Below are 27,830 nucleotides of genomic sequence, written 5' to 3'. Positions count from 1 at the left end.
TTTTTGACAGATATTAGTTAAATAAAAAATATCATTGTTTACAAATATTCTTTAAAATCAGTTTTTTTTTATTAAAAAAAAACATATTTTTGGAAGCTAATAAAAAATTATTGTACCTATAAAAATTATAATAGTAAGAGTAAAAATATTTTTGTTATTTAGTTTAAAATAAATAAAATACGAGAACTAAAAATCTTAGTTTGTCTTGTCGACTAGGGTAAAGTTTGGAAAAGGAGTCACTGGCCATAAATTTTGTATACACTGAGAGACTTTCGGTGCAGCTGATTCGCTGCAACAGCGGCGACGGAAGCGCCGTACGTTTGGCGCAGCCCGTGTCCCGAAAATGAACTAATCCTACTCATATTGCACGCGCTCTCTCTACTCCGACGGATCGGAGTAGTGGCTACTCCGATTGTCGGAGTGAATTCGGGGCTCTACATCTCACGCTTTAGCGCGCGTTAGTCGCTGAAGCGCGGCGCATGTTTATTATTTAATTGCTGTAAGAAACAAATGATAAATTTATAATTACTCTTTATAAGAATTTATATTATTTTATTCTTTAAAAAAATATTGCAATTTTGAAAATTCTTTTATTTCACACCCGATCAAAATGGCCACTTTTTGTGCCTGAAAATCGAGGGGAAAGTAGCATATTTTTGTTGTAAACCTATTTGCGGGGCAAAAGTAAAATCAGCGGGACAAAAGTAAAATCAGTGGGACAAAAGTAATTTATTTTTTCAATGAATGAAACAGACATATAAAGAAACACGTCAACTTCGATTTACAGAGACAAATAATACATATTCATGCAAACTCATTCATTATATATTAATGAAAAATATTTTTTTTATATTAGATGATTATAATTTATGTTAATATTACAAATAATTGACAACGGTAAATGTTTAACAACTAAATGAAAAGTTATTAAGTCAATATTTTTTACTGTAATGAAATATTTATTATGTACAAGAAACGGTTTCTATAATTACAATATGTACCGTGGAATAATGCAGTGATTCTGATTCTTTTTCAAGGCAACGACAGGTGGCATGCTTGGTATGTTATCGCAGTTGACAATTTTATTTTCGCCAGTTTTTTCAACAACGTAGACCATAAAATGGTTATCAAAGTAAGTCTCTTCGTAAATAACAACAGTAAATTGTACTTTTGATTCAGTTTTGTCCACACCATCTTTAGTTTCATAAGTTGACAAAAGTTTTTTAATTTCAATGATTTCGCCAAATCGAAAGTCTGGTTCTTCTACGCTAACGACTATAAAGGATCCGATTTTATATTCGCTTCCATTTACAGTAACTTTGCTGTACAGATCATTACTTCTACAATCATTCGGTTGAAATAAAACAGCATGACATTTATTTTCAAATGTGTCGAATGTTTTACACATTTTTAATGCTTGTTTGAGCGCAATCGTTTTTAAAAGATTTATATTTGAGTTAGAGGTTACAGCATTGGCTTTCACTTCTCGATGACGCGATTCATACCGCATTGTCCAATAATGTACACATGGTCCAAAAGAATCAATTATTGCAGGGTAATGTGTCAAAAAGTGAAATTTCGGCTTTAATGCCTTATAAAAATGTAAATACAAAGAATTTAACTTCTCAATTAATTTCGTTAAAGTTGTCACGTGCGCATCAACAATTCTTGGAGACATAAGAATATCCACTATTTTTCTTAAATAAATATACATTTTCCAGTGTTCATTGTCACGAGGAATTTTGTCGCCTATAATTACTCCTAGATAACGCGTTAAATACAACATTTCAGCAGCAGAAAATTTAAGATTTAATTTTCCTTTTAATCTATTCAATGCGATCGGAGGGGGCTGATTTGTATCATCTGAGTACGAAACGAATTCCTTAATTCTTAAGTTAAGATATTCAAGAGTAAATAATTTAGACTCAAAGATCAAATCGTTTAAAATAGCACGTATAACATATATACAGACCCCTTCAAGTACATCATGCATGAAATCGACACTTTTGTTTACAACAAAATGATAATTGCGCAGTTGATTGAACACACATTGTTCTTTTAAGCCAGTTTCATTTGTTTTGCCTCTCATTACATCTGAACAATAGTTTCCTTGAGTCCTTAATAATTTTTTGTTTTCAGTGCAAAATTGCGAGCATTCGAATGAATCGGCTGTACATATTCTACAATAACAATTAGCTTTAAATGATTCTACCATTCCATATATGGCATTCAGTCCCAAGTTATCGCCGACAATAAGAACAGTTTGAAATTTAAAAACAGTCAAAACATTATCAACCGTTATAGTAATACCCGTATCTCTTAAAAAGTTCAATTCTGTGATAAGTTTCCGAAAAATACTCACGTTTGTACATTGTTTCATATCTTCACTTCGTACGATAGTTGAAAAAATAATACTATCCAAAAGTGATGCAATATTTGCTGGCAAGCAAGCAATTGACACATAAGTTACTCCAAACTTATTTGTGCCACTGTGACTACCTAAGGCATTACCAACTTCAATATCATCGTAGTAAACAAACAATGGTAGTATGTAAGTGTTTATCGCATCGTTTATAACATTTTTTTTCCAGAACTTACCCTGCATTACATTACAAATTACATTACTTTCTACAGACAATTTCTTTACATTATTTATTATAATTAAAGCTAATCCTGGAATCTCTAAAAAATATTTAAGTGAGTGAGTTAAAGGTAAGCAGTAACCGAAAACTGACGATTCAACAAAAACAGTTTTATTTTCACGAATAATTTCAGTGAATGTTTTTCTAATTCCGAATGGCTCTGGTTCTTGTAAACCTTTATTTTTCAATAGTTGGAAGCGCTTTTTTTCAGTTGAGAAATTCTCAAAAACATTACAGTGTAGATTGATGCATTCGCGAATTTTATACTTTAATTCCTGCTTACTCTCAGCATTATCGATTATCCTGAAAATTGAATTTTCCAACGACTTGCAAAATGTATCAACAACAAAACGGCTTATAAATTCGAATATTATGTCAACGATTTTTCTTGGAAAAGATGGTTCTCCGTAAAGCGCAATGATAAACGATAAAATACTATTGAACAGGGCTAGATAATCCATTTTTCTAATTAATTATTTATTTACTTGCTACAATCTGAGACTTCAATCAAATTAAATAAATATAAAATATCAGTCTTTATGAATCATTAATCTAGTGATGAATCTCAATGTTATGACGAATTTTCGCAGAGAAGACTAAGCAGTATTATTGCGTTTCTGAAACATACGGAGTTTACAATGTAAGAATTTATGAGAATCTAATTTTGTAATGTATAAGAAATTGTTAATTACAAATACCTGCTGTACTGAAGGAAGGGTCGATTTTTTTTATGAAAGTTGAAATAGTTTTCGTAGCCTTTGCAGGTGGGAATGAATACGAAATATTCGGACGTATGGAGTATACGTGTTCTAGTATGTATAGCCACACATTAGCCGTGGTCGTTGACCAGGAATGCAGGGCTACAGCTGTTTGAAGACAATGTTCAACAGCTCTAAGGGGATCCCTTACTTCGTAATGTATGTTGTCAATGACAACAAACGCGTTTGTTATATTGTTAAGTTGACCACAAAAGACAACATAGGGAGCAGCAGGTAATCCGAGCGTATTTAAAACTGCTTTGAGTTTTGCCTTCTGATTTGGTACCTCAGATTCATTCTAAAATAAAAATAAAAATTAAGAAATTCAATAGTATTAATAAATTAATTTTTTTAAATATTATGCAGTATTATCAAGAACATTTTTAGTTTTGTATATTAAAATATTTATAAAAAGTGTTTTTAGCATCAAATATCCTAAAAACTTAGAAAAGTGAAAAACACTGCGCGAATTTTTACGTTATAGAGGACACTTAATAGGATATATTTAAAAAATTACAGCAATTTCTAAAAATATCAATTTTTTGAGTGAACTACCTCGACATAATTATCATTATTCATTCTTACCTCAACCACCTTGATAAAATGCTCTACACATTCCTCGCGCGTAAAACTGAAGGTGCCTTTATCCTTTGAAGAAATCGAGTACGTTTTCGTTAAAAAATAAGCAGCATAAAATAATGCCAGTATAGTTTTAGGAACTGAAATAAAAAAACCATTCAAAGTAAATCTGTACTATAGGAAAGATTTTTAAACAATCGATCATAAAAATAGGCAAAAAATTACTTTCACCGATGTAGTCCTTGTGTGTTTTCTTGAATTCTTTAATGCAATTTATTTGTGAAGCATCCCCGTGTTGGCAAATTAATGGAGCCAAACTAACCCAGCGTATTTTAAAAAGATTTTTAAAATTATCTGCTACACTTCTCGGAATAGCATTTGTCTCTGATAATCCTTTTATTATCGAATAACAGTCGAATTGAAGCTATAACATGTTTATAAACATCACAATATATTTTTGAAAAATTGGCAGTGATTTCAAAGTGACTAATCAACAAAAATTAAAATATATATACCAGCTCAAGCCCGAACGTAGACTGCAAGCATACAAACGTATTGATATAACTCTCGTATCGTATAGTTATCTTTTTGTTTTTCCGTACTACAAGTATCTCCTGTCTCTTTTCAAAAGTTTCAGACCACGTATCCAAAACGGTTCTAACAGTGTAATCTGAACGATTTACATCTATAAGCGCTTTGAACTCTGATTCAGCGCTTACAACTAAAATAGTAAATTTTGATTAAATAATTTTCGATATACGAATAAAATAAATGATAAGTACGATAACATGCACAAAAGTGACAAAAATTATTCAATAATTCTACCTTCACCACCTATACCGATATTGCTTGCGTCAGATGTGACTTTTCCTTTAATAATTCCGGCTAATGCTAGATTTTGCCTATAAATTTTATAGTAATTAACTAAGCAACCAGATGCTGATACATTTTGGCCATGAACATTGGCGTGATGCTCTTGATACCAATCTGCAGGTGTCGTAGTAGGAAACAATTCTACTATTTGATTTCTAATTTCCAGAAACCTTGCTTTTGTTATTCTGCAAAAAAGTTTTGTCCTTAAGACTTATAATGTATTTTATTATTTCTTAGTTTCGTATTTCTTTACGGTCAAAACTACACGAAAACTAAAATAGTATATTATGACACTGTTGTAGGATCAGCTTTTCTACCTTGCTCGAGGTTTTTCGCACGAGCGAAGCGAGTGAGAAAATCGAGCAAGGTAGAAAAATACCTCCCACAACAGTCTCATACGATATTTTATACCACGAGAGCCGAAAATTGCAATTAAAGTTTGCATTTTGAGGTTAGAGTGGTATAAAAACATATATACTTATGCATATAAATTGAAAAAAAAATTTTAACAATATCGAATCAAACATGTGTACATACAGAAGCAGAAAAAAATGTGTTTGCATAATAGCGAAGAACAGCATCAATGGAGAACTTACAACAATATAAAGATACCTCACAAAACCCTAAGTTTATTATTTATTATACCTTCCAGAGCAACAGTAACGTCGATTGTGAGTTATCTTTGTAACAAATGAAAATAGCAATAGCGATAAAGCATTAAGCAAAGCTATAGAATAAGAAGCAATCACACGGACGTCACATTTTTCACTCTCTTTATTCGATCTAATTGAAACTCACTTGTACGAAACTGAATTTTCAACGATCAATTTTTGAATTACAAATATTTTTAATCTTTTTTGTAATAAAGTCTTACAATGTTTGTACGCTCCTAAAATAATGCGACCTTCAATTGTATCTTTCAATGAAAAATACAAACTATTTTCAACAAATTGAAATTCATCTGCAAAATTCAAAAGACGAAAAAATGACTTCTGTTCAGTTACGAATTATGTAAAATAGACTTTTTTAGACAACATACAATATTGTATTATAGCAGTGCCTGACTTGAATCCGTCAAGACACGAGCGAGCGAGGATAATGTATAAGTTATACGGTTTCAGAAAGGATTATTTGACGACTCGGCTAAGGGTGGCTTGGTAGATTTAAGTCATGCAGTGCTTTTGAAAATGTTAGAAAAACCATGAAGTTAAAAAGAACAGTTTCGTTAGATTAGATAAACACCTGAAATGTTATGAGTAGAGATTTTAACTTCTTTCGACGTAGAAATATCGCCAAAGTCAATTTCATCTTCATCATTCATACTTGCATCATTCGCATCAGATGGAAGTGTACTAACAAGCTCTATTGGTATTTCGCTTAATGTATTATCTTCAGTCCAGGACATATTCAAGTCAATAGAAGCATTATTTAAAATAGCATTTTGAGCTTTAAGATAATTTTCTTTTTCTGTTCTGTACAGCGGTAGAAATAATGAAACATCATTCATATTTTGTTTGAGAATGCCTACAATGGCTTCTATCGAGAGATTAAAAAAGTCTTCATCTTTCACTTGAGCTACAAATATAAAGAAGATTCTAGTTTAGAACATGTTATGAAATTTTTATAAAACAAAATAAACCTCTGCGACTGTTAGAGATCTGTTGGTGCCATACAATTTTAACTAACAAATTTGTCATCTCAAAAGCTTATACTACAATAAAATAATGTCCAATATAAAAAATTAAAAAAACAAATTCACAGACACTTAAATTTTGAAAAGTAGTCGAAAAGATTGCTATGAAAATTCGCTATTGCTACGAAAATTCGGATATCTTGACAGCTATATTCCCATCTCAGTGTTTGACTCAGTCGCAGGCAATATCTATCATTATAATGCCTTATATACAGTGTATTTTTGCAAGATGTTTATTTTGTGGTGTAAATGCATTATTTTATAATGCAGAATCAGGCTAGCGTAACAATTTTTGCTTGTCTGTCTTTGCTAGCTGACCCACACCGAAACCCATGGATTCGGAGGCAAAATTTACACATGGGTGTTTATATGAAAATCTAAACTACAGCACTTGAGATAAAGACAAGTTGATATATTGTTTTAAAAGCCTCAAACAAATCACCATGCAAAATTTCAGCCCTCCAAGTATGATAGATTTTAATTGAGAGCAAAAGGAAAAATTGAAAAAAGTAATCGTACAATCATTGAGAATTTGATTTTGCTCTCAATTAAAATCTATCATACTTGGAGGGCTGAAATTTTGCATGGTGATTTGTTTGAGGCTTTTAAAACAATATATCAACTTGTCTTTATCTCAAGTGCTGTAGTTTAGATTTTCATATAAACACCCATGAGTAAATTTTGCCTCCGGAGCCATGGGTTTCGGTGTGGGTCAGCTAGCAAAGACAGACAAGTAAAACTTGTTGCGCTAGCTTGTTTCTACATAATAAAGCAAGTATCTACACTACAAAGTTAACATCTTGCACAAATACACCGCATATAAGACATTATAATGATAGATACTGCCTGCGACTGACTCGAACACTAAGTTGGGAATAGCTGTCAAGATCTTCACTTTTACACTTTATCATTAATAATCTTGAACACACAATTTTTACTTCATGTTTCTAATGCACACTTTATGCACACTTATTTTCCAAATTTGGAAGATAAAAATACTGTTTGAATGAAATCAGCCATTTTTTTAATGAAATTCAGAAGGTACACATTGAAACTTGCTCTCTGTACCCTAATTTTTCAAATTTTAAAGTGAAACACATTATTTCTAAGTAGATCTACTCCGCGTACTTATTTTCTCAATTTTAGATAAAAGTCACTAAAACCAGCTCTCCACAGTCTGATTTTTCAAATTTTGAAGACAAACACAATAAAACCTTCTTTCTGTATCCTTATTTTTTCAATTTTAGAAGAAAGACACTAAAACTTGCTCCCTGTATCTTGATTTTATAAATTTTAAAGAGAAACACATTATTTACAAAAAACCTGACCTCCGTTCACATATTTTCTAAATTAGAACCAATAGTTCTCGAGCAGACTCATAAGTACAAACAACTTTTTTTAGAATATATATATAAACTATTTCTTTTTGAAAGTGTATAACTTTCTTACTACGGTGATACGAGTGAAACCCAACAAATTATTCTTAAACAAAAATTGTCTAACTCATCTCACTCGTATCACCGTAGTAAGAAAGTTATACACTTTCAAAAAGAAATTTTGTATATTCACGAGTGTTTGATATATTATATATAAACTATGTGTGTACGATAACTGAGACATGAGAGATTATTATATATAATAGGAAGCAAAAATTAGTCTGCACGGTTATAAACAACTGTATCACAAATATGCAGTTTCAGATCAACAATATATATTGTCTCTTTATCTTTCTTTCTCTTTCTCTATCTCTTTATCTTTGATAACAGATAATTTTTAACTTAAGAAAACAAGCAAAATCATAATGAATTCAATTATAGAATAAATAATGTATGCGCTTAAGCTTGGAGTTGAGGAGCCATTGTGAGGTTAGTTATAGGGAAACTTACCTGTGACAAATAATTCCCTGAAACGATGAAGTTCTCCAGCTTTTCCGAAAAAGTCCTCCATTCTTCTATGCAGTAATATGCATTAAACAGCGCAACAACAATACAAAAACACAGTACAAAATCCAATTGTGAACGTGCTCGGAAAGCCAGCAGCGTCAGGCAAATTGGCGCGGAGTAGAGAGTAACGGTTGTTCCGATTCTTCAGACAGCTGTTGTACCGACGGGGTGGCGCTGCTGGAATACCGACTCGGCGCACGGGCTGCGCCGATCGGAGTAGCTGCTACTCCGATTGCAAGAGTAGCACCTACTACCGCGTTTTGAGGCACTACTACACTTTAAGGAGTAGCAGCTACACCGAAAGTCTCTCAGTGTAGGGTAGAGTCGAAAACGCATCCCAAGGGTTGTATTAGCTGAAGGTGATTATCGCCGTCACCTCAAAACACTTGTCTAGCTGAGGGCTCAAGTGCACAAACCTTCATCAACTTTTGAGCAGCTTGAGCGCCGCCTAAAAATAATTTAAAAATTCTGGGCAAAAATACAGGCTAACTTTTTGCTATGCCGGAATATGAGACTGCCTCAAGATTTTTGCTACTCGAAAGTTCGTGTTTTTTGGGACACCCTAGTATTCATGCATATCACAAGATGTTATCTGAGCAACTCAAAATTTTTTAAATGGGGTCGAATCACGAGTATCATAATAAGGAGTAATTTTCGATTATATAATAAAATAGGATAAAGAAATTGAATATTTCATCAAGAAAACTAAATACCTGATTTTCATATTAGCTAAAATTAAGAATACTAGCTAAATTCTATGCGCGCTTCGGCGCGCAATTTTCTTGAGGTTAAAAGTTCAAAATCGCAACTACATTCAAACCGGATATTCGTTTTTTAACTAATCAAATCGCTTTATTAACGGCTTAACAATATCCGGTCATCTATGTTTTAAGAGATGATTATGGATGCAAAAATTCTACTTACTGTCTACTATGCGTTTGAAAAAAAAATTGTGTTCAGTGACCTAGAAAACTCCGAGTAACAAGTTTCTAGTCACTATGTTATAATTTCCCGTAAAACTCGACCAAATATGTTGTTAATTTCCCGTGAAACTCTCGGAGACGACGTTCGTGCTGTGAACCCTGGGCACCAGGTACCTCAGAGGTCGTTGCCGTTGCCATATTCGTATTCAGCGACCCCAAAAACTCCCCTAGTAGCAAAACTGGACTCATTTCCATTAATATTTACAAAGTTGTAAATTTTTTTTCATAACAGCGTGCGCGGAGCTCGACTTTAGAGTCATTTGTTTTGGCGCTAAAGTCATCGACTTAGGCACGCTCTCTCACAGCGTGCGCGGGAACATTTGAAGCGTGCGTGGAGATACCTATCCTGTCGCTGTCATTTGTTTTATATGTATGATTGCGAAATTGTATATCATTAGTGCAAGACGTCTTTTTTATAACCTATTGGTATCTAACTGAAAAGTAAACATGAGTGATAACAGTTCTTGTGATACAGACGATATATCCGATTATGGAAATGAAATTCCACCCGAAATCGCATACCGCAGTGTGACAATCAAGTAGCATCTACTTCTGGAGCAGAAATTACAGTTGATCAACCCAAAAAATCTGTAACAGTTTCGTTAAAAAGAACCAGATTTGATTCAGAAGGTCGAGATGATGATAATGAACCACACGCTGAGGATGAATTTTATCGATTAACCGAAACACAGCAAGCTACATGTGGTTCACCGTTGAAAAAACGTAGACAAAACAGTGATAAAAAAAGCGAACAATCATTTACTATTGAAAGCATCGACAAAAATATTTCTTTTCATTTTAATAATTCTAATGTTACAATTAATGTACATAATCATCATAATTAACTACAATGTACGATACACTATATTTGTGTTTTAGTTTAATATTTTTTGATAAAAGATGTAATAATTTTCTATTAAAAATAATTCATTTTTAAATTTGCAAAAATATTTTAGTTTAGTATAATTACACTCGCTTCGCTCGGGCGCGAACTACCACGTTCCCCTCGCACTAGTTGCGTAATGTACTATATTTAGTGTCTCCACGGAATGCAATTCTTAAATGCATATTATTTATGCAATAATGCATTTTCAAAAAAGTAATTAATCACACGAGGTCACAAAATTTCCTGACGCTCTGACGAATCGAATGCAAAAAACCGCATTACGATCCGCCTTACTGCTCAAAAAATCGACAGTCCATTGCTTCATTTCCTCGAGTAATGAGAGCATGCTCACATGCGCGGCGAAGAGTGCGTGGTAGGGGGGGGGGGGGGGGAGAGCTGCCGCTGCTTTTGTGACGATCGGTCTGTCGCGGTCGCCGTTCGCTGATTCACTCCCCAGTAAAATGTGTACCCAAAGAGCCTATAGGAGTATTCACTTCAAAACTTGTCTAAGGGTACTAAAGCTTATATTTACCGAAACAGAGTACCGAACAGAATTCTTCAATAAAGATGAAGACAATTTGTTGACATTCTGTACAAATGTGAGCGGATTAATGAATGAATTGAAACCTAATGTCAGAAGGATAAAAAGTGGAGACTATTTATCGACTCTTCCGAAAGGAGCCTGGAAGTTGTTCTTCTGCACAATGGAAACTTGTTTGCGCCTATTCCGATAGCTAATTCAACGAAGTTAAAAAAAACGTACGAGCATTTAGAGATAGTACTGCATATAATTAATTACACGGAACACAAATGGCAAGTTTGCGGTGATCTTCAAATTTCAACCCTGATTCTGGGACAGCAGTCGGGCTTACAAAACATCCCTGTTTATTATGTCTTTGGGATAGTAGAGATATAATGAATTACTATGTGCAAAAAGAGTGGCCAAGGAGAGCCGCTTTCTATCGGGGGCTCAAAAACATCATCTGACAACATTTACTAGATCCTTAAAAAATTTTGCTTCCACCCCGTTATATCAAACTTGGTCTCATGAAGCAGTTCGTGAAAGCTCTGAACAAGAAAGGTCCATGTTTTGAAAACTTAAAAGAGAATTTTCCGGGCATAAGCAATGCCAAACTAAAAGAAGGCATTTTTGATGGTCCTCAAATCCGTACTTTGTTTACAGATGAAAATTTTGTCACAAAAATGAACCCTATGGAGAAAGCTGTATGGTTCAGTTTAGAGAAAGTCGCACAGAAGTAATTGGGAAATCAGACGAGTAAGGATCACGAATCTTTGATTGAAGATTTTTTGGAAAACTACAAAGAGTTGGATTGATTAATGAATATAAAGTTGCATTATTTACATTCTTATCTTGATTACTTTCCAGGAAACCTCGGAGACTACAGCGAAGAGCTAGGTAAAAGGTTACATCGAGATATCAACGAAATGAACCGTCGATATCAAGGAAGGTGGGATGTAACTATGATGGCAGATTTTTGTTGGATGCTTAAGAGAGAAAACGAGTCAAAAATGCAAAAAAGGAAGAAAAATCCGTTAGATAGGTATATTAAAGACAAAAGGGCTCGTTACTAAAGAAAAAAAGGCTAAATTTTTATTTTATAAATTTTCAGTATCCTGAAATTTTTAAATCTCCTTGTCCCGTTATTTCTAAAAACGTAATACATGGCTGAAGTAAGAGTATCTTCAATTTCTTCCCAACGATTATAGAAACAATTAAATAGATACTTAGAATTACAGTTGTTTCTAGTAATAAATTCGCTAAGTAGAGATATTTCAAGAATGAGAATTAAAACAATACTACTGGTGAGTGAGGTGGTAAGAACTGTAAGAAAATGACGATAGCTTGGCATGACGAGGGCAGAGGAGGGAAAACGACAGCTAGAGGATGACGATAGCTGCACAGTGTGTTTAAAAAAAATATATGTATATATGAGGCATTATTTGTCAACCGGACACCCCCTGCTCTCCAGAATTGTTTAAACTTTTAAGAGTCAATCGAGGATTTAAAATTTGTGTTTTTTCGTCTAGTTTTTGGAGCCGAGTGGCGTTTTTCGATTTTCAAAATGGCTGACACGATATGGCGGCTTAATTCAACGGCTTGATGTAGGACTTTAGCTTCATTACAGAAATTATTCAAAATGAATGAGCGCATCAGGCTAAAAATGTTTATGCAAAAGTAATTAATGACATAAAATATGGATCAAGTCTAAAAATGACGAAATTCAAGATGGCGGATCCAATATGTCAGCCGTATAGGCTCTTGCAATTGAAAATAGAAGATAACCTTTTGACTGGCTCTAAATTTGATACTCAGGGGTTTTTGGAGTATAATTACAAGTCTGATGTCAAAATGTAAAATTTAAAATGGCGGACAGATATGGTGGATCCAATATGGCGGCCGCATAGGCCCTTGCAATACAAACTGGTGAACAATCGTTTGACTGGATCAAAAATTGATGCTGAGGGGTTTGTGAGTTCGGCAATTTCTATTTTAATGTCAATATTACAAAATTAGGCCCTTGCAAATTAAAAGGGGCATGGTGTATGCACTCATGGTCAGTAATAGTAATGTAATTTCCATAAAGATTCTGAAAACGTCTTGAAATCACTTATCAGGGACGTTTTTTTTCATAAATTCGGTGTTAGAGTTATTTCATTCGAGATAGCAATATCGAGGTTATATGGGTCTTACTGATGCGAGTTCGCTTAAAGTCCGTGAAGCAGTGTGAAAATTGGAACATCGCGGATTTTTATATTGGAGAAATATTATGAGCTGATGCGTTCATCCCTCATTCGTAAAGTTTCATGTTTTATAAATAAGATTTAATCCATCTGAAGCATTAGAGTATCTCTTTGATAACAGAATCTTTCCTTTTTCCACGATAAAACAATGATGTTTTGATATTTGAGGTACTGCAGGAGCTTTTTTGAACCTTGCGTTTAAAAATCTCTGAGATTTTGTATGCTCTTGTTTACTATAAAAGAATAATATCATATTTTTCATGGATTGATTACCCCATTGAAAGAACTGAAGCGGTGATAAAATAGGCTCAGTTGATTTACGCAAAAGACTCTGTCTCGAAGCTTCTCTTTTGAATGTTGCTCCAATACCGTCTGAAGCGCCTTTACCGTGCGCAGTTGCATGCATATGCCACTCAGCCTTAATTCTAAAGTCTCTCTCGTGATGTATCAAATTGATCATTTGAAATTTGTTCTTAAAGTGCTGTTTTGCACCATCGCTAAAGTAAATGATTTTCTTTGCACTGAGTTCTTTTTTTAAATGGGGAATTAACTTCATCTGCACAGTATATACAGCTGCTGTATCATGCTTGTAAACTATCTGATAAAAATATGATACTCTTATGCTTCAATTCTTGGTTTTCTTTATAGTAGCATACTACAGGAAAAAGGGTGCATTGTTTATTATTAAAATGAAATGCCTGAGATGCATCTTGAACAATAAATTTATAGTTTTCAGAAAAGTCGAAGACAGCTAGTATCTCACCGTTGCATAAATTATTTTTCTTTTCTTCGAAAAACTGTGATTGTTGCTTAGAAATAAAAGAATGAGGCTTTAGAGTTGTTAATCTATCGCATAACTCTTCAACGAAATTGTGCGATGAAAAGAGTTGAGTTTGTAGAGTTGACCTGTCAGTTGTAACCCAGGTACTGTATTGGACTTTATCGATGCCTTTACTATCTAATAATTGATGTAAGAATCGAGACAAGTCTACTGTGTTCGAACATAGATCACATTCACCTAGTAAACAATTCGTTTTAGAAATTTCACACGTTATTTGCTTCAAGCAGTCTTTATAATCTTTTAGTCATTTCGCAGAATGTTCCGTAAGCTTCCTGATATTTATAGCATCGAGCATCAACTTTACATTCTGATGAATTGTACACACACAGACAGAATGAGTGCCAGAAGAACCTGCAAGAACGCATTGTTTCGGACGCAATTGTGCAAATTTACTGAAACTAACAAGAAATTTAGGTTCGCTTTCTTTGTACAATTTATGAAGTTCTCTTAAATCTAAAAGAAGAAGACGTTTTTGTTCTAAACAACGATCTTCTCCTGATTTAACAGAAACAACATCTTTTTTGCCAGACATAACTCTACTATTGATATCATTCATATAAAAATCTTTGACTTTTCGTACAGTCTCATCAGTCAATGGCTTTCCAGCTTTTGCTGTAGTATTTGCCAATATACCTCCTGAAGCTCTAAGTTCCTTTGATTGTTTAGCTAGTCGCCTACTACAATTGAATTCTTTTGCAATTTTATTGACACTCCATACTTCTGGTGCAATAGTGAGAATACGTTTCCTTATAGGGTCCGTTATTTGTAATGAAGAAAATTTTTCCTTCAATTTAGTCAACATATCTTCCAATTGCATTTCTCTTTCGGATCGAACATCGTTATCAGTAACTTCTACTACTGATGTATTACTTTGCGATGATAAATTCTGTTCATCACCTGCAGATAATGAAACGTTCCTTTGGTCGAATGAATCACAATGAACAGAATCTGTATCACACGCATTACTGAGAGATATCTCAATACTATTGTTTGAACAGCTGTATTTTTCGTGCCTGCAGTTCCAACATATTCGATCACTATCAGACAAATAAGGAAACTTGCTTCTCAGATACTCAGAAACCATTCTCAGATCTTTCCCCTTGTGATGTGGATTACCCAAATTCGCATAAGGATTACAGCACCTATCAGTATGTTGAGATTTTTTAGAAGACATGACGAAGATGCAAATCTTATGATTTGTGAAAAAGAAAATAATATACCGCCTGCACATTGACAATCACAAATGAAATGACCTCGAATGAAAGAACTCATCAACTATCCTGAAAAGGACTGTCGGCAGATGTTCACTCACTATTGACGGCCTCGAATGAAAGAACTCACCAACTATCCTGAAAAGGACTGTCGGCAGATGTTCACTCACTATTGACGGCCTCGAATGAAAGAACTCACCAACTATCCTGAAAAGGACTGTCGGCAGATGTTCACTCACAATTGACGGCCTCGAATGAAAGAACTCACCAACTATCCTGAAAAGGACTGTCGACAGATGTTCACTCACAATTGACGGCCTCGAATGAAAGAACTCACCAACTATCCTGAAAAAAATTGTCGGCAGGTGATCACTCACAGTTGACATCGACGAATGGAAAATTGTCTCAGTTATTCTGAAAACGAATAATGCAAACAATAGAAGGATATGACTGACAAAATTTCGGCAATTTGTAAACCTCACGAGCACCAATTTTTCCGTAGCCGCGATTCCAATAAAACAATACTGTTGTAGAGATGTTTCAATGGAAGATTCAAAAAAAGATCCAATTATGCAACTCAAGTCAGAAAAACAATTTTCATTTGAAAAGGGAGGAAAACATTAATGGAAAAGTAGTATCCTAATAGTTCTGATAGATATAAACTTATTCAAGAATTAAGAAAAATGTATACTATTATTATCAATTATTGTATATGCGACTATGCAATATGCTCATTTAGTATGGCAACGACCTGTACGCCATCATGTTGGATCCACCATATCCGTCCGCCATTTTAAATTTTACATTTTGACATCAGAATTGTAATTATGAACTCTAAAAACCCCTGTGTATCAACTTTTGAGCCAATCGAACGCTTATTCTCCATTTTGAATATCAAGGGACTATAAGGATGCCATATTAGACCCGCCATCTTGAATTTAGCAATTTGGATATCAGAATTGTAATTATCGAACCCAAAAACCCCTGAGTATCAAATTTGGAGACAGTCAAACGGTTATTTTCAATTTTCAATTGCAAGAACCTATACGGCTGACATATTGGATCCGCCATCTTGAATTTCATCATTTTTAGACTTGATCCATATTTTATGTCATTAATTACTTTTGCATAAACATTTTTAGCCTGATGCGCTCATTCATTTTGAATAATTTCTGTAATGAAGCTAAAGTCCTACATCAAGCCGTTGAATTAAGCCGCCATATTGTCTCAGCCATTTTGATAATCGAAAAACGCCACTCTGCTCCAAAAACTAGACGAAAAAACACAAATTTTGAAACCTCGATTGATTCTTAAAAGTTTAAACAACTCTGGAGAGCAGGGGGTGTCCGGTTGACAAATAATGCCTCGTATATATAAACAATTATAAAATATTTTCAGCAATTGAAAAACTGGAAAAAGATATATTACGATCTCTAATTAAAACAATTCAATTAATCACTGTAAAGATATGCAATTTATCTCAGGAAAATTACTATCAGCTAACAAAATTTTTAAAATATATTAGGATACTCCTATTAGTTGTAATAAACATTCACTAACTTTACATGCTTCAGGTATATTGATATTTTTTTCTAATAATTATTTAATGTAGTACTTTTATCATTATTGATCAATTAGCCAAAGCATTTTTAATGTGTAAATCGCTGGGTAGGAAAAGTCAGTAAGATTAAATTCATAGTAAGCAACTAGCATACTTTCTACTACTGTGATAAAATGTTCTAGGTTTGGCTATTCAAAGTTTACTTTTGTTTAATGTTTATTCTTTTAGCGCATAAATAATGCATACAATAATGTATACCGGTAGATAGAAGTTAACTCCTATACAATTTAGTGTTGTTTGTTTTGAATCTATTTTTTATTTTATTTTTTATGTAAAACATATCATTCCAAAGTAAAACTACTTAAAAAAATGAGAATACATACAATAAATGTATAGTAGTTATATGCAAAGTATTTGTTAAGAAAAAGTTGACAAAATCAAGTGATGTATAGAATGTACAAATAAATATGCAGTTGTATACAATAATTTGTCATTTGTCAAAATTTGACAAAATTAAATATTACAAAAACCTGATTTGACGTTATCAAAACTCTTTTCATACGAAAAAGTTAATCCAAATTAGATGATTATTTATCATACAAAGAATTGTTAGAGATTAGAATGTTGCAAAGCTTTATATGACATTTGTTCACTGTGAAATAGAAGAAGTTTTTTATACTTTAATACTTTAATACAAAATGTTTTTATCATTAAAACTATTAGCAAGAGAAGAATTAAGCTTGTCATGGAACTAACTGCCTATATGTTGAGACATATTTCTACCACATCAATAGCAAGTTGTATACCAAATGTGTACGCACACAGACACAATACTTATGAACGAAAACGGCGCAAAACTAATGAAAACTGAAAAAAAATCAGTTTTTTTTTTATATTTTAACTATGTTCTACCATCTGGAAAAATCTGAAAAAATTCGTGTAAACGTATTTTTTGACAAGGAATACCATGATTTATTCGAAAAGTTAGCCAATTCAACAGGGAACGTACTAAAATTAAAAAACTGTGCTGAATTTCGGTTTTTGATTTTTAAGGTGGGGTTCTAGTGAATTTTCTAACTTTTTATATCGTAGTCACATTTTCTTAAATTTTGTACTCATATTCGGTACAAAAAAAGAGAAAGATTTGTAAATTTTCAGCCGTATATATAGTATATTACTCAAATTATTCAAAAAATAGTTAAAAATTGGGCTTACTTGCAAAGGTCTCTTGCGCACTCCTTTTCAACTAAAACCAAAATTCTTACGGACAATGTTTGCATTTATTCGAGAATAGAATTTCATAGTGAACCGATTTTTAAAAAAGCCAACCTTAAACACTCAAATGGCTGCTGCAGATTCCCCTTGGCACTTCCAGGGCTAAAACTTTGAGAAAAATTTTCTTTTAGGAACGAAGTTCCTTATCGCGCGATCGGCGGATGGGGGCTACGCGGAGAAAAACGACATTCTTCGAGCGTTACCAAAAACCGACACTTTTTTACTATAGTGCGCGTTCCCTGCTATACTGCGCTCTCTCTCTCTGTCTCTCTCTCTCTCTCTCTCTCTCTCTCTCTCTCTCTCTCTCTCTCCCTCTCTATCAGCGCTCGGGGTTGGGCAGGCCGCCGCGCGCTCTCTCTCTCTCTCTTCCAGCATACGACTATACTATGCCTCTTTCTCTCACTCTTTTTCTCTCGCGCTCGGAGAGGGGTCACGCCGCATTAGTAAGTATATAGCTATACTATACCTCTCTCTCTCGCTCTCTCTCCCATAGCTATACTATGCCTCTCTCGCACGTTGTCTCTCTTTAACTACAAACAGTGCGGCGTGAGCGTCTATTGTATCCCTCTACGTGTTTATCACGTCGTTATTTTCTTTTCTTATTTTTCATATTTTTTCTTATGTTCTTATTAATAAACAATCATATTCAAGAATTTATTCATGGAGCACTTTTAGAGTATTCTAAAAGTGTATCTCGGACGCTTAGCCGATACAACAAAAATTTACATACACTTCCACTCATTTTGGCTGACGATTTCAACATCAACTTTTCAGATGAAAAGTCAAAACCATTATTAAAATTTCTTTCGGATGAATTCGATTTAACAATTAATAATGATCCAGCAGAATCTACAACAAAATACAATTCAAATTTTTTTTCGCTGACCTGAACGATTAAAGTTTAGAGAACATTCTACTGTAAAATAAATTAAATTTTTTCATTGTTATGAGTTTTGGAGGGCTTTTACAAAATCGACCAAGTATACAATTTTAATATAGTGTAAGATATGAAGATTGCTTCTACTCCTTACATAATTCTATACAATTTTTGTACTTTTCTGTTTGATGGATAAAATTATTTTTCCTAAGACATGCATGAATAAGATCCGTTTTCATGCATCTAAAGTGATTCACCAGCTTCTCATTTTGGGCGTGAGAGACATTCCCTGACGCTACAGCGTCTTTGCCTCCGGCGCCCTCGACACCAACTTGTGATCAAATCTAACCCTCGTTAGAAATAGCCCTCCCCCCACTCTAGTTGCACAATATACAATTTGTTAAGGGGACACAACACCTTTAAACCCTGAAAAAAGACTTATAAGTAAAAATCAAAAAATTAAAGTAAATCATTTAAAATTTTTTCTAGTATATTTAGCATAAATATCTTTTGTGCTCGAATTCAAGTAGGATACTTTGTACACTTGTAGTTTTGGTATGATTGCAGGGATTTTGATTTGAATGCTTAGAAATGGTTTAGCGATGAAAATACTAAATTTTTTCTTTTTATTTCGCTTATTATGCCACCTTTTTGTGTATTAAAGATTTTCTGAACATTCAAATTAAAATCCCTGCAATCATACTAAAACTACAAGTGTACAAAGTATCCTACTTGAATTCGAGCACAAAAGAACCATTTGTTCACTTGGAATCCTACGGACAGTGAGCTGAAATCAGTAAAAACAACATTTAGAGAAAATCAACTTTAAAGTTTATGAAAATTGTTGAAAGTGTAACTTAAATTAGTGCTTACCAAATCCTTTGGGACCAAGTTTCCTATGTTCCACACACATAGACCTTGACTCTCGGCAATTGTGAGGTGTATTCACTCATACGTCTGGGTTCTGTACGGCTTTTCTTACCTGCAACCAAAAAAAGGCATTTCATGAATTTTTATAAAAAGGGTTATTTTATCCTTGATAATGATAACACTTTATTCTTATCTTTTCTTTTGGTTACTGTGCTGAACCTTAAAGTTGAAACTGCAGAAAATTACCAATCTAACCTCCAAATGTTTGATCCGAGTGCTGCAGTCTCTGTAGCGGTTTTTTCTTCTATCACTGCAGTCTTCATGGTGTCCTTGGCCACTTCTTCACGCACTTTACTGGATTGTTTGTTGATTGAAACACATGCAGACTGAGCTATGGGTTTAAGCAGTCCATCAACCCACAAAATGTTGATAGACCACCGTGTCCAAGTTCAAGAGCACGAAATGTAACCACTGCTCTTCTGTTATTCTTCCAAGCATGGTTCTTGACACCAATTTTTCTGCATGAGTTGATAGCTGCCAGCTGACCACACTCAATGCACTACTTTAATCTTGAATCCTAATCCTTGAGCTTCTGATTCGCCAAGTTAAACTTTTTCATGGCATTGATTAAAAATCAAGTTCCTCGAGCGAAAGAAATATAATGTTGATATCATTCAATCTATTCCTAACCTCAGAGGTTCCTTCCGCTGCTGGAGTTTGCATCTTTCTTGCTGATCTTGAAGGTCTTGACTTGTTGGCAGGTTCATCCTGACACGTTACTTCTAGTAATCTTCTTGGCCTCTTCTTGCCTCTGCATCGAGAGTACTTCTTGTCTGGATGGGTACTCGCAAACCTTCCATTGGCATCTCGATTATCACACATATTTTTAAAATCACTACACTTCACACTTTTTTAAATAACTTCACTGCTCTGCTTTTAGACTAACACTTCTCTTTTTTTTTACTTTTTAGGGATATAAGCTATAACCCCAAAAACACTACAAATACTACTAAGATTAATTTAAATACACTTTTAAAAAATATCAGCTTTTTCTATGTATTAAAACATTAGCTGTGTTTACTCAGTGTAAAACACATCCCAGGACTATATCAGCTGTGTTTTGAAATATTTGCTGTCTGCTAGCAGAACAGCAGAACGGTTGCTCTGTCCTTCTTCGACAAATTGATTCTAACCTGCCCACAGGTGGCGCGCGGGCGCGCGATATTTGAATTCAAATAAATGTCCCTACGTTTCAATCGGAGCCTTATGTAAGAAGCGAAACTAGAAATTTATCTCAAAAATAACGCAAAAAATGTTATCAATACGCTCAAATTTATTTACTAAAATGTGGAGCATAATATACATATATACTACGGTAAAAAAATAGTATTTTCAACATTTACAATAAAAATTTTATTCAGATTAAGTTTATAAAACTTAAAATTTAAATTATTAGTCGTATTAGAAAAAATGAAAAATACGCAATTTTACGAAAAAACGATAAAAATTTTGTTTATTATTTTGCTTATAACTTTTTATAAACGGGTTTCAGGAGCGTGTTCTACGGAAAATTTCCTGTCAAAAGAAGCTATAAAAAATTGATTTTTTCGAAGTTTAAAGGTGTTGTGTAAAAATACCGTTTTCACGCATCTGAAGTGAATGACAAGCTTCTCATTTCGAGCGTGAGAGCCATTCCCTCCCGTTGTAGCGGAGGTTTTTAGTTATTGTGTAACACAGAAAAGCGTTTATTTTCTGTATATGATCTATTTCTCGGGATCAAATTAATGAAATCACTTAAAATCGCTTACAATTTGTATTATTCTCTTTCTTTCACTCACATAGCTATAATTGATTAATAGTTGTTAAACGAAATATCGCCATGAAATAAACGCACCAACGGAATGTAAATTTTATTCGCTTAATAATTTTGAATAGCTTAGTCATGATAAGCCACCTTCAGTAGCTTTAAACCAGTCATGCGCAGGCATATTTAACAGTACGACAATGAATGTGTCGACCACTGACAACAAGTATTTAAATTTTATCTTGTATGCAATGACAAGTTGAATGATGATGTGATTAACCTTCTTGTTTTTACCGTTAATTTATTATTATGTAAAATAATTTCTGGGACGTGATAGATTTCAAAGACTGCCAAATGCACTTCGATTTAACAAAAATATGATACATACATGTTTGTAAGTGACATTTTTATACATGTATATTTTTGACTAGTAAAGACTACAAATAAACTGATGTATCTATCCATCTTTTCCAGTATTTTTTAACATTCTCCCCAAAACATTCTTTCTTCTGCTTATAAATAATTTTCTCCCTGCTTGAGCTCAAACTTTTTCTAACACGCTTGGAATGGACGATTTTCTACGTTACTTTTAGGTATGAAAATGGCTCATTACATGCGCGTGTTGGGAAATAGTATATTGTGTAACTAGGGGGGGGGGGAGATTGGCTTTTTCTAGCGAGGGTGATGTTTTGAGCACGAGTACTATATTTGATAAGTGCATGAATAGGCCACTTTTCATGCATCTGAAAGGAATACAAAATTCGACAAAAAATCTCTCCCGGAAAAAATTACTCCCTTGGAAGGAAAAAGTTTTTCCTCCCGCTGCTAAGAAAAACTGGATTTTTCATTCATTTTACATGCATGAAAAGTGACCTTTTTCATGCACTTATCATAAAAAATATTTAAAACAACCTACTCACGTAATTTTTATTTGATTGAATTTTTTTTTTTGTAATACAAGTTATTTTGTTCAAACTCAAACTGAGTTTATTTGAATGTTAATATTCGAACAACTGAATATGTTGTTGACTCCAGTTTCAAATTTTTTTCTGATTTTTCTTTTGTTGAAAATGAAGGCGGCATTGATCGCCGTAAATTCCAAACAATATATTTTTTTTTTGTTGATTTAATAAAATGTTTACCTCAGTGCATTAATAAGTTAATAAAATACACTTTATTTCTAACAATTATTTTATGAATTCATAGGTATACATTTTTTAATTTATCTTCTTTTACTAATAAGCTCAATTTAAAATGAGTTTAATTATTTAATAATTAATACTATGCTTTATATTGTAGACAATCGCTGATGTTATCAGAACATGTTTGGGGCCACAGGCTATGTTAAAAATGTTGATGGATCCAATGGGAGGAATTGTAATGACAAATGATGGCAATGCAATTTTGCGTGAAATAACTGTTCAACATCCAGCTGGAAAATCTATGATAGAAATAGCTAGAACGCAAGATGAAGAAGTTGGTGATGGAACAACATCAGTAATTGTATTAGCTGGTGAAATGCTAGCTAACGCAGAGCCATTTTTAGAGCAAGGATTGCATCCAACCGTTATTATTAAAGCGTACAAGCAGGCGTTAGAGGATATGATTACTGTTTTAAAGGAAGATTTAAGTTTGGTTCTTGATTGTAATGACAAAAGCAAACTTACAGAAGTAGTGAAGTCTTGCGTTGGAACAAAATTTATTGGTCGTTGGTCTGATTTAGCCTGTGAAATAGCATTAGATGCAGTTCGCACGATAATGCTTAATCAAAATGGTCACCAGGAAATAGATATTAAACGCTACATAAAGGTAAACTTCTGCACAATATAACTTTTTAGTAATATTACAAATTTGAGTTATTGAATGAGAAATTAGTTGTGTAACTCTAGCAACTTTTTGGCGGTTGTCTTATTATTTATATACATTTTCATAATTATAGTCATAAATACATAAGTGTCACAAAAAGTTCATGAAGACTTTTTATGACACGAGTATCATACACTATTTTATTGCACTGATCAGCATAAATCCCTTTTAACGCGTATCCATGGCATTAGCTGTCCAATTTTACACCGCGCGGTGAGCACGCAAGGGTGATGAACACAATAAAATAATAAACTACTTGTGCAACGGATAGGCGCGGATTAATGCCACTAAGTGCTATAAATACAATATTGCGTAAGCTTAAATATATATATATATATATATATATATATATATATATATATACCCCCACTATTCTGGCATGCATGTTTATATGTAGGTGTGAATATTAGAAACATCAGATGCAATCTGTGTGTTCAAGATTACCAGTCGGTATCTATCATTATAGTGGCACATAGGTAGTAAATTAATGCAAGATGTATAATTTTTGGCGTTAATGCATGTTTTATCATGTAGAAACAGGCTAGTGTAACAATTTTCACTTTACTGTCTTAGTTGTTTCACACCAAAAATGGCTCCGAAGACAAAAATTTACAGATGGGTGTATATATGAAAATGTAGACTACAACTCTTGATTATTGAAGGTCATTAGAACTATACACCACTATAATTTTGAGCCATTTCATGAGGCAGATCCGTAGAAAAACACCAAAAACTGAAAAAAGTTATTCTCTAAACTAATAATAACTGGAGTAAAAAGGAAATAATCAAGTTCAAATTTTGGATTTAATTAGGATTATACAGCACAACGGGACCTTTCTTTGGGCTATTTACAATACCAGTTAATTTTGAAGATTTTGATTTTGATTTCAAAAATTTGGTTAGTCATCCTGTATACTCTGTTTAACTGAAAACTGCATCATTTCTATTTCAGCTTCTATAAAATAAATTTTAATCCACTCAGGTTCGTTTTTCTGTTTTTCTTTTTATTCATTTATACAAAACAAAATTTTCAGTCTTGCATGATGAGAGAGAGAGAGAGAGAGAGAGAGAGAGAGAGAGAGAGAGAGAGAGAGAGAGAGAGAGAGAGAGAGAGAGAGAGAGAGAGAGAGAGAGAGAGAGAGAGAGAGAGAGAGAGAGAGAGAGAGAGAGAGAGAGAGAGAGAGAGAGAGAGAGAGAGAGAGAGAAAGTGAAACAGTATTATAAGTAGTTTGAAAATCAGAAATGCTGCTATGGCGCCTTTATGTGGTCTGAAGCAGTCTCCGCTCATCGCGATCACGCTTGCGGATCGGCTGCTAGCAGTTCTTGTTTATATAAGACAGTGCAAAAAATATTCAAAAGTGATGCACCTAGAATGGCACCAACGATGCGATGCGGGAGTGTCACTCCATCGAGGAATACTGCAATATGGAAAGATGCGTAACTCCAGCAAGAAATTTGAGTTTTTGCTTGGAGGTTATCTCTTGCTTTTGTGTCTACTCCTGATGCTGATCCTGGTGCTTTTATAGCTGTGCTAATATATTTTGTTGCTAGATGCTGTATAGGTGACGATTTACTAATACACAAGATTCACAAAAGGTATTGCTGTTTTTTTGGGTTTATTATTTTTTAAAGAGACATTTATTGTGTTATGTGCAGTGATATCAGTGACTATGTGTTTCTGTGATTTGTTTTCAGAGTTAAATCAGTGTTGTATTTCTGATGTCTCTATATGTTGCAATGCTGTCAGGGACTGAGATAATTTACTGTCTATCGCTACCAATTCAACCATGCACACACTACCCTGGAGTTGATTCGCATTCTCTGGGCTGTGTGGCTTGACGTTGTTGGCTACTTTAAACATCTCAAGGCGTCTGGAGCCAATTTAGACTATTTCGGCAGTGTAGGCTGTCATTGCTGGCTTCTTCAACCGCACCAAAATTATCCGGGAGCTGAATTTACTCTCTCTCTCTCTCTCTCTCTCTCTCTCTCTCTCTCTCTCTCTCTCTCTCTCTCTCTCTCTCTCTCTCAAACATAGATCAATAGATAATAGAAAATTGTAAGAACTTCTGAAACTTACTTTAAGAATTTCTAAAAAAAGAACTTGTAGTTTAATGAATATATCAACATCGATACTCTTACAATAACCATTACATTACCAGACTTTACTGTTTTTACTGTTTTCTTCGATAAGTGGTAAAACATCAGTAGTTTGTCCATTCTCATTCATCATAATTTTGTTATCAATATTAAAATCGTTAAATAAACTAAGCCGAAAATCATACTCACTATTTGTAAAATATGGTTCTGAAGAAGAGGTATGTTTGGGTATTCCGCATAAAACAGTTAATGCACAGTCTATATTATTCATAATAGATATATCACCTAATTGAGTTAAGGATAATTCAATTTTATTTTGAAAGCTTCTCAATATTTTCTTCGTATTATTTATGTAATTGTCTCGTACATAGATAGAAGTAGATACTAAATTGTCAGCTTCTAATCTGCGTTGCGACGAAGAAACTGAAAAATCTAATTTTAACATAATTCCAGGTATACATTTTTCAGTATTCTTTAGCAACTGATTCGTATTATTCTTTACTACATTGATCGCATTGTATTTTTTTTAATTCTGTTTGCCATTGCAATTTTATGTTTATTCTTGTTATATTGCAACATACGTTTATATAGTATCTCTTGTTTTTTAATGTCTTTTTCTATTGCTTAGTATCTCTTTCTTATGAATTTCGCAATATTTTTATTTTTCAAACTTTTTCGCCTAATAGAATTCGAATGAATGTCAGAATGAATGATTTTATTCCATGAAACATTTTCACTTTCAGAGCTCTTATGATAATCAATGACGTTTCTATTATAATTGTGAAGAGAAGAATATACTTCATCCCTGGTAAAAAAAGTACCATCTCTCTTGGCCGGTAAAAAGTTATCGACGCAGCACAGCGCTCAAGCCATGTGCTCATCTAAATCCGAACCCTAACCTAAAATACGCGTATTTAAGTAACTTACTTTATTTGCAGCATACATCATGCATTCATAATGTTATATCGTCAATAATCAAAAATCAGATTGATAAATAACACAGTTTACACCGTAAAGTTTATCTGACTTGTTCTCGCAATTGAAAAGTTTTACCAGCGTTTGTAAAAAACCGTGAGAAAATGTCAGTGTTACCTGGCCAGCCGTTACCAAAATCATTGGCCAATGTTGGAATAATTGGCCAAGCAATGGTGAAATATTGGTGAACGTTTTTACCAGGGATTGGCTATGACTTTAAACGATTTGTCATTTTTATTATTATTAATTATTGTTGAAGATATCGATTCGCCTACTATATGTAACATTTTCATAATTTTCAACTCGATCGTTATGTTGTCACCAGTCGGGAGGGTGGGAGACAATAATATTAATTTTACGAGACCAGATGTACGAAGGGATTAGGAATCAGTACGGCATAATAAATATAGTAGCATGTGCTTGGTTTAATCGTGATTTAAGGCTTGGCGAACGGAAGCCGTTGGAAGGAATCGGAGCGCGTTCGCTATTTTACTTTTGGTCGGACTTAGAACTACGGACACGTATCCTCTATAAATGTGGAATGGACCTGAATGTAGCCGTTGTCCTCCTCTTTACCCCCATAGGCGGGTGTATGCAAGACTGTAACACCCCGTAGAAGCTCCGCAGAAAATTGCAAAAAATTATGAAAAATAAAAACTAAAATTTACTAAATAACTTTTTTGATTTTACTCGAGTATGTCGCGCTTTCCCACCCTTCATGTAAACGCTCCAGGTCAGCTGAACTCACAGCAGCATAACACCAGCAGCGCCACAAGCCAGCGAGCGGCGAGCGCTGCAGCGCGAGAGAAGGAGTTGTGGCGCGGCGCGCGCATTAGAATACGCTTGTATGAATGATAAATGTATATAGGTGTGAATGTATGTGTGCAGGTATGAATGTGAGAGTGTTTTCGGCGGCGCGATATCCGCTCTCTCCGAAGCGCAACTTAAGCGCCAGCGCAACTAAAGTGCCTAGCCCCTGCTCTTGAGCAACTTATGCCTTGAGCAGGTAAAAGACTTAAAATATTTTCGAATATTTCTTAGACTTGTAAAATTTTCATATTTCCAAAAGACTTATAAATTTAGCTTGTCAAATCTGATAACGCAATTAACGTGTATCAGGTAGAAAAACTTTTTGAATTTCGAATTGTTTATATACTTAGAAAATCGTGATACAACGCCAATACGCAAAATAAAGCGTATTGACTTATAAATATATTGTAAAATTAAAACGTATGTATTGTACATACAAAATTCTATGTTATAAAGAATACTTGCAATTTACGCAATATTCTATCTTAAGAGACTACTGATGGAATATATTTTGTTTATTGAA

At 33.8% G+C, this 27,830-nt stretch overlaps 2 protein-coding genes across 2 annotated transcripts in view; one reads left to right on the top strand and one right to left on the bottom strand.

Annotated features, from left to right (window-relative positions):
* The window catches only part of Cctgamma (T-complex protein 1 subunit gamma), a 92,041-nt gene that overhangs the window by 21,133 nt on the left and 43,078 nt on the right, over positions 1-27,830 (top strand). The window contains 1 exon segment of the mRNA NM_001190930.1: positions 22,859-23,368. Coding sequence (NP_001177859.1) covers positions 22,859-23,368 — 510 coding nt within the window.
* Positions 939-8,796, bottom strand: LOC116738689. The gene is made up of 7 exons (XM_032602115.1): positions 8,432-8,796; positions 4,805-5,037; positions 4,495-4,700; positions 4,205-4,403; positions 3,986-4,119; positions 3,341-3,698; positions 939-3,259 (listed from the first exon to the last, which is right to left on the bottom strand). The coding sequence occupies exon 7, from the start codon at positions 3,101-3,103 to the stop codon at positions 989-991; it is 2,115 nt and encodes a 704-aa protein (XP_032458006.1). The 5' UTR covers positions 3,104-3,259; positions 3,341-3,698; positions 3,986-4,119; positions 4,205-4,403; positions 4,495-4,700; positions 4,805-5,037; positions 8,432-8,796; the 3' UTR covers positions 939-988.

Source organism: Nasonia vitripennis (assembly GCF_009193385.2).
Source record: "Nasonia vitripennis strain AsymCx chromosome 4 unlocalized genomic scaffold, Nvit_psr_1.1 chr4_random0010, whole genome shotgun sequence".
Lineage (NCBI taxonomy): Eukaryota > Metazoa > Arthropoda > Insecta > Hymenoptera > Pteromalidae > Nasonia > Nasonia vitripennis.
This window is presented reverse-complemented; position numbering and strand designations above follow the sequence as displayed.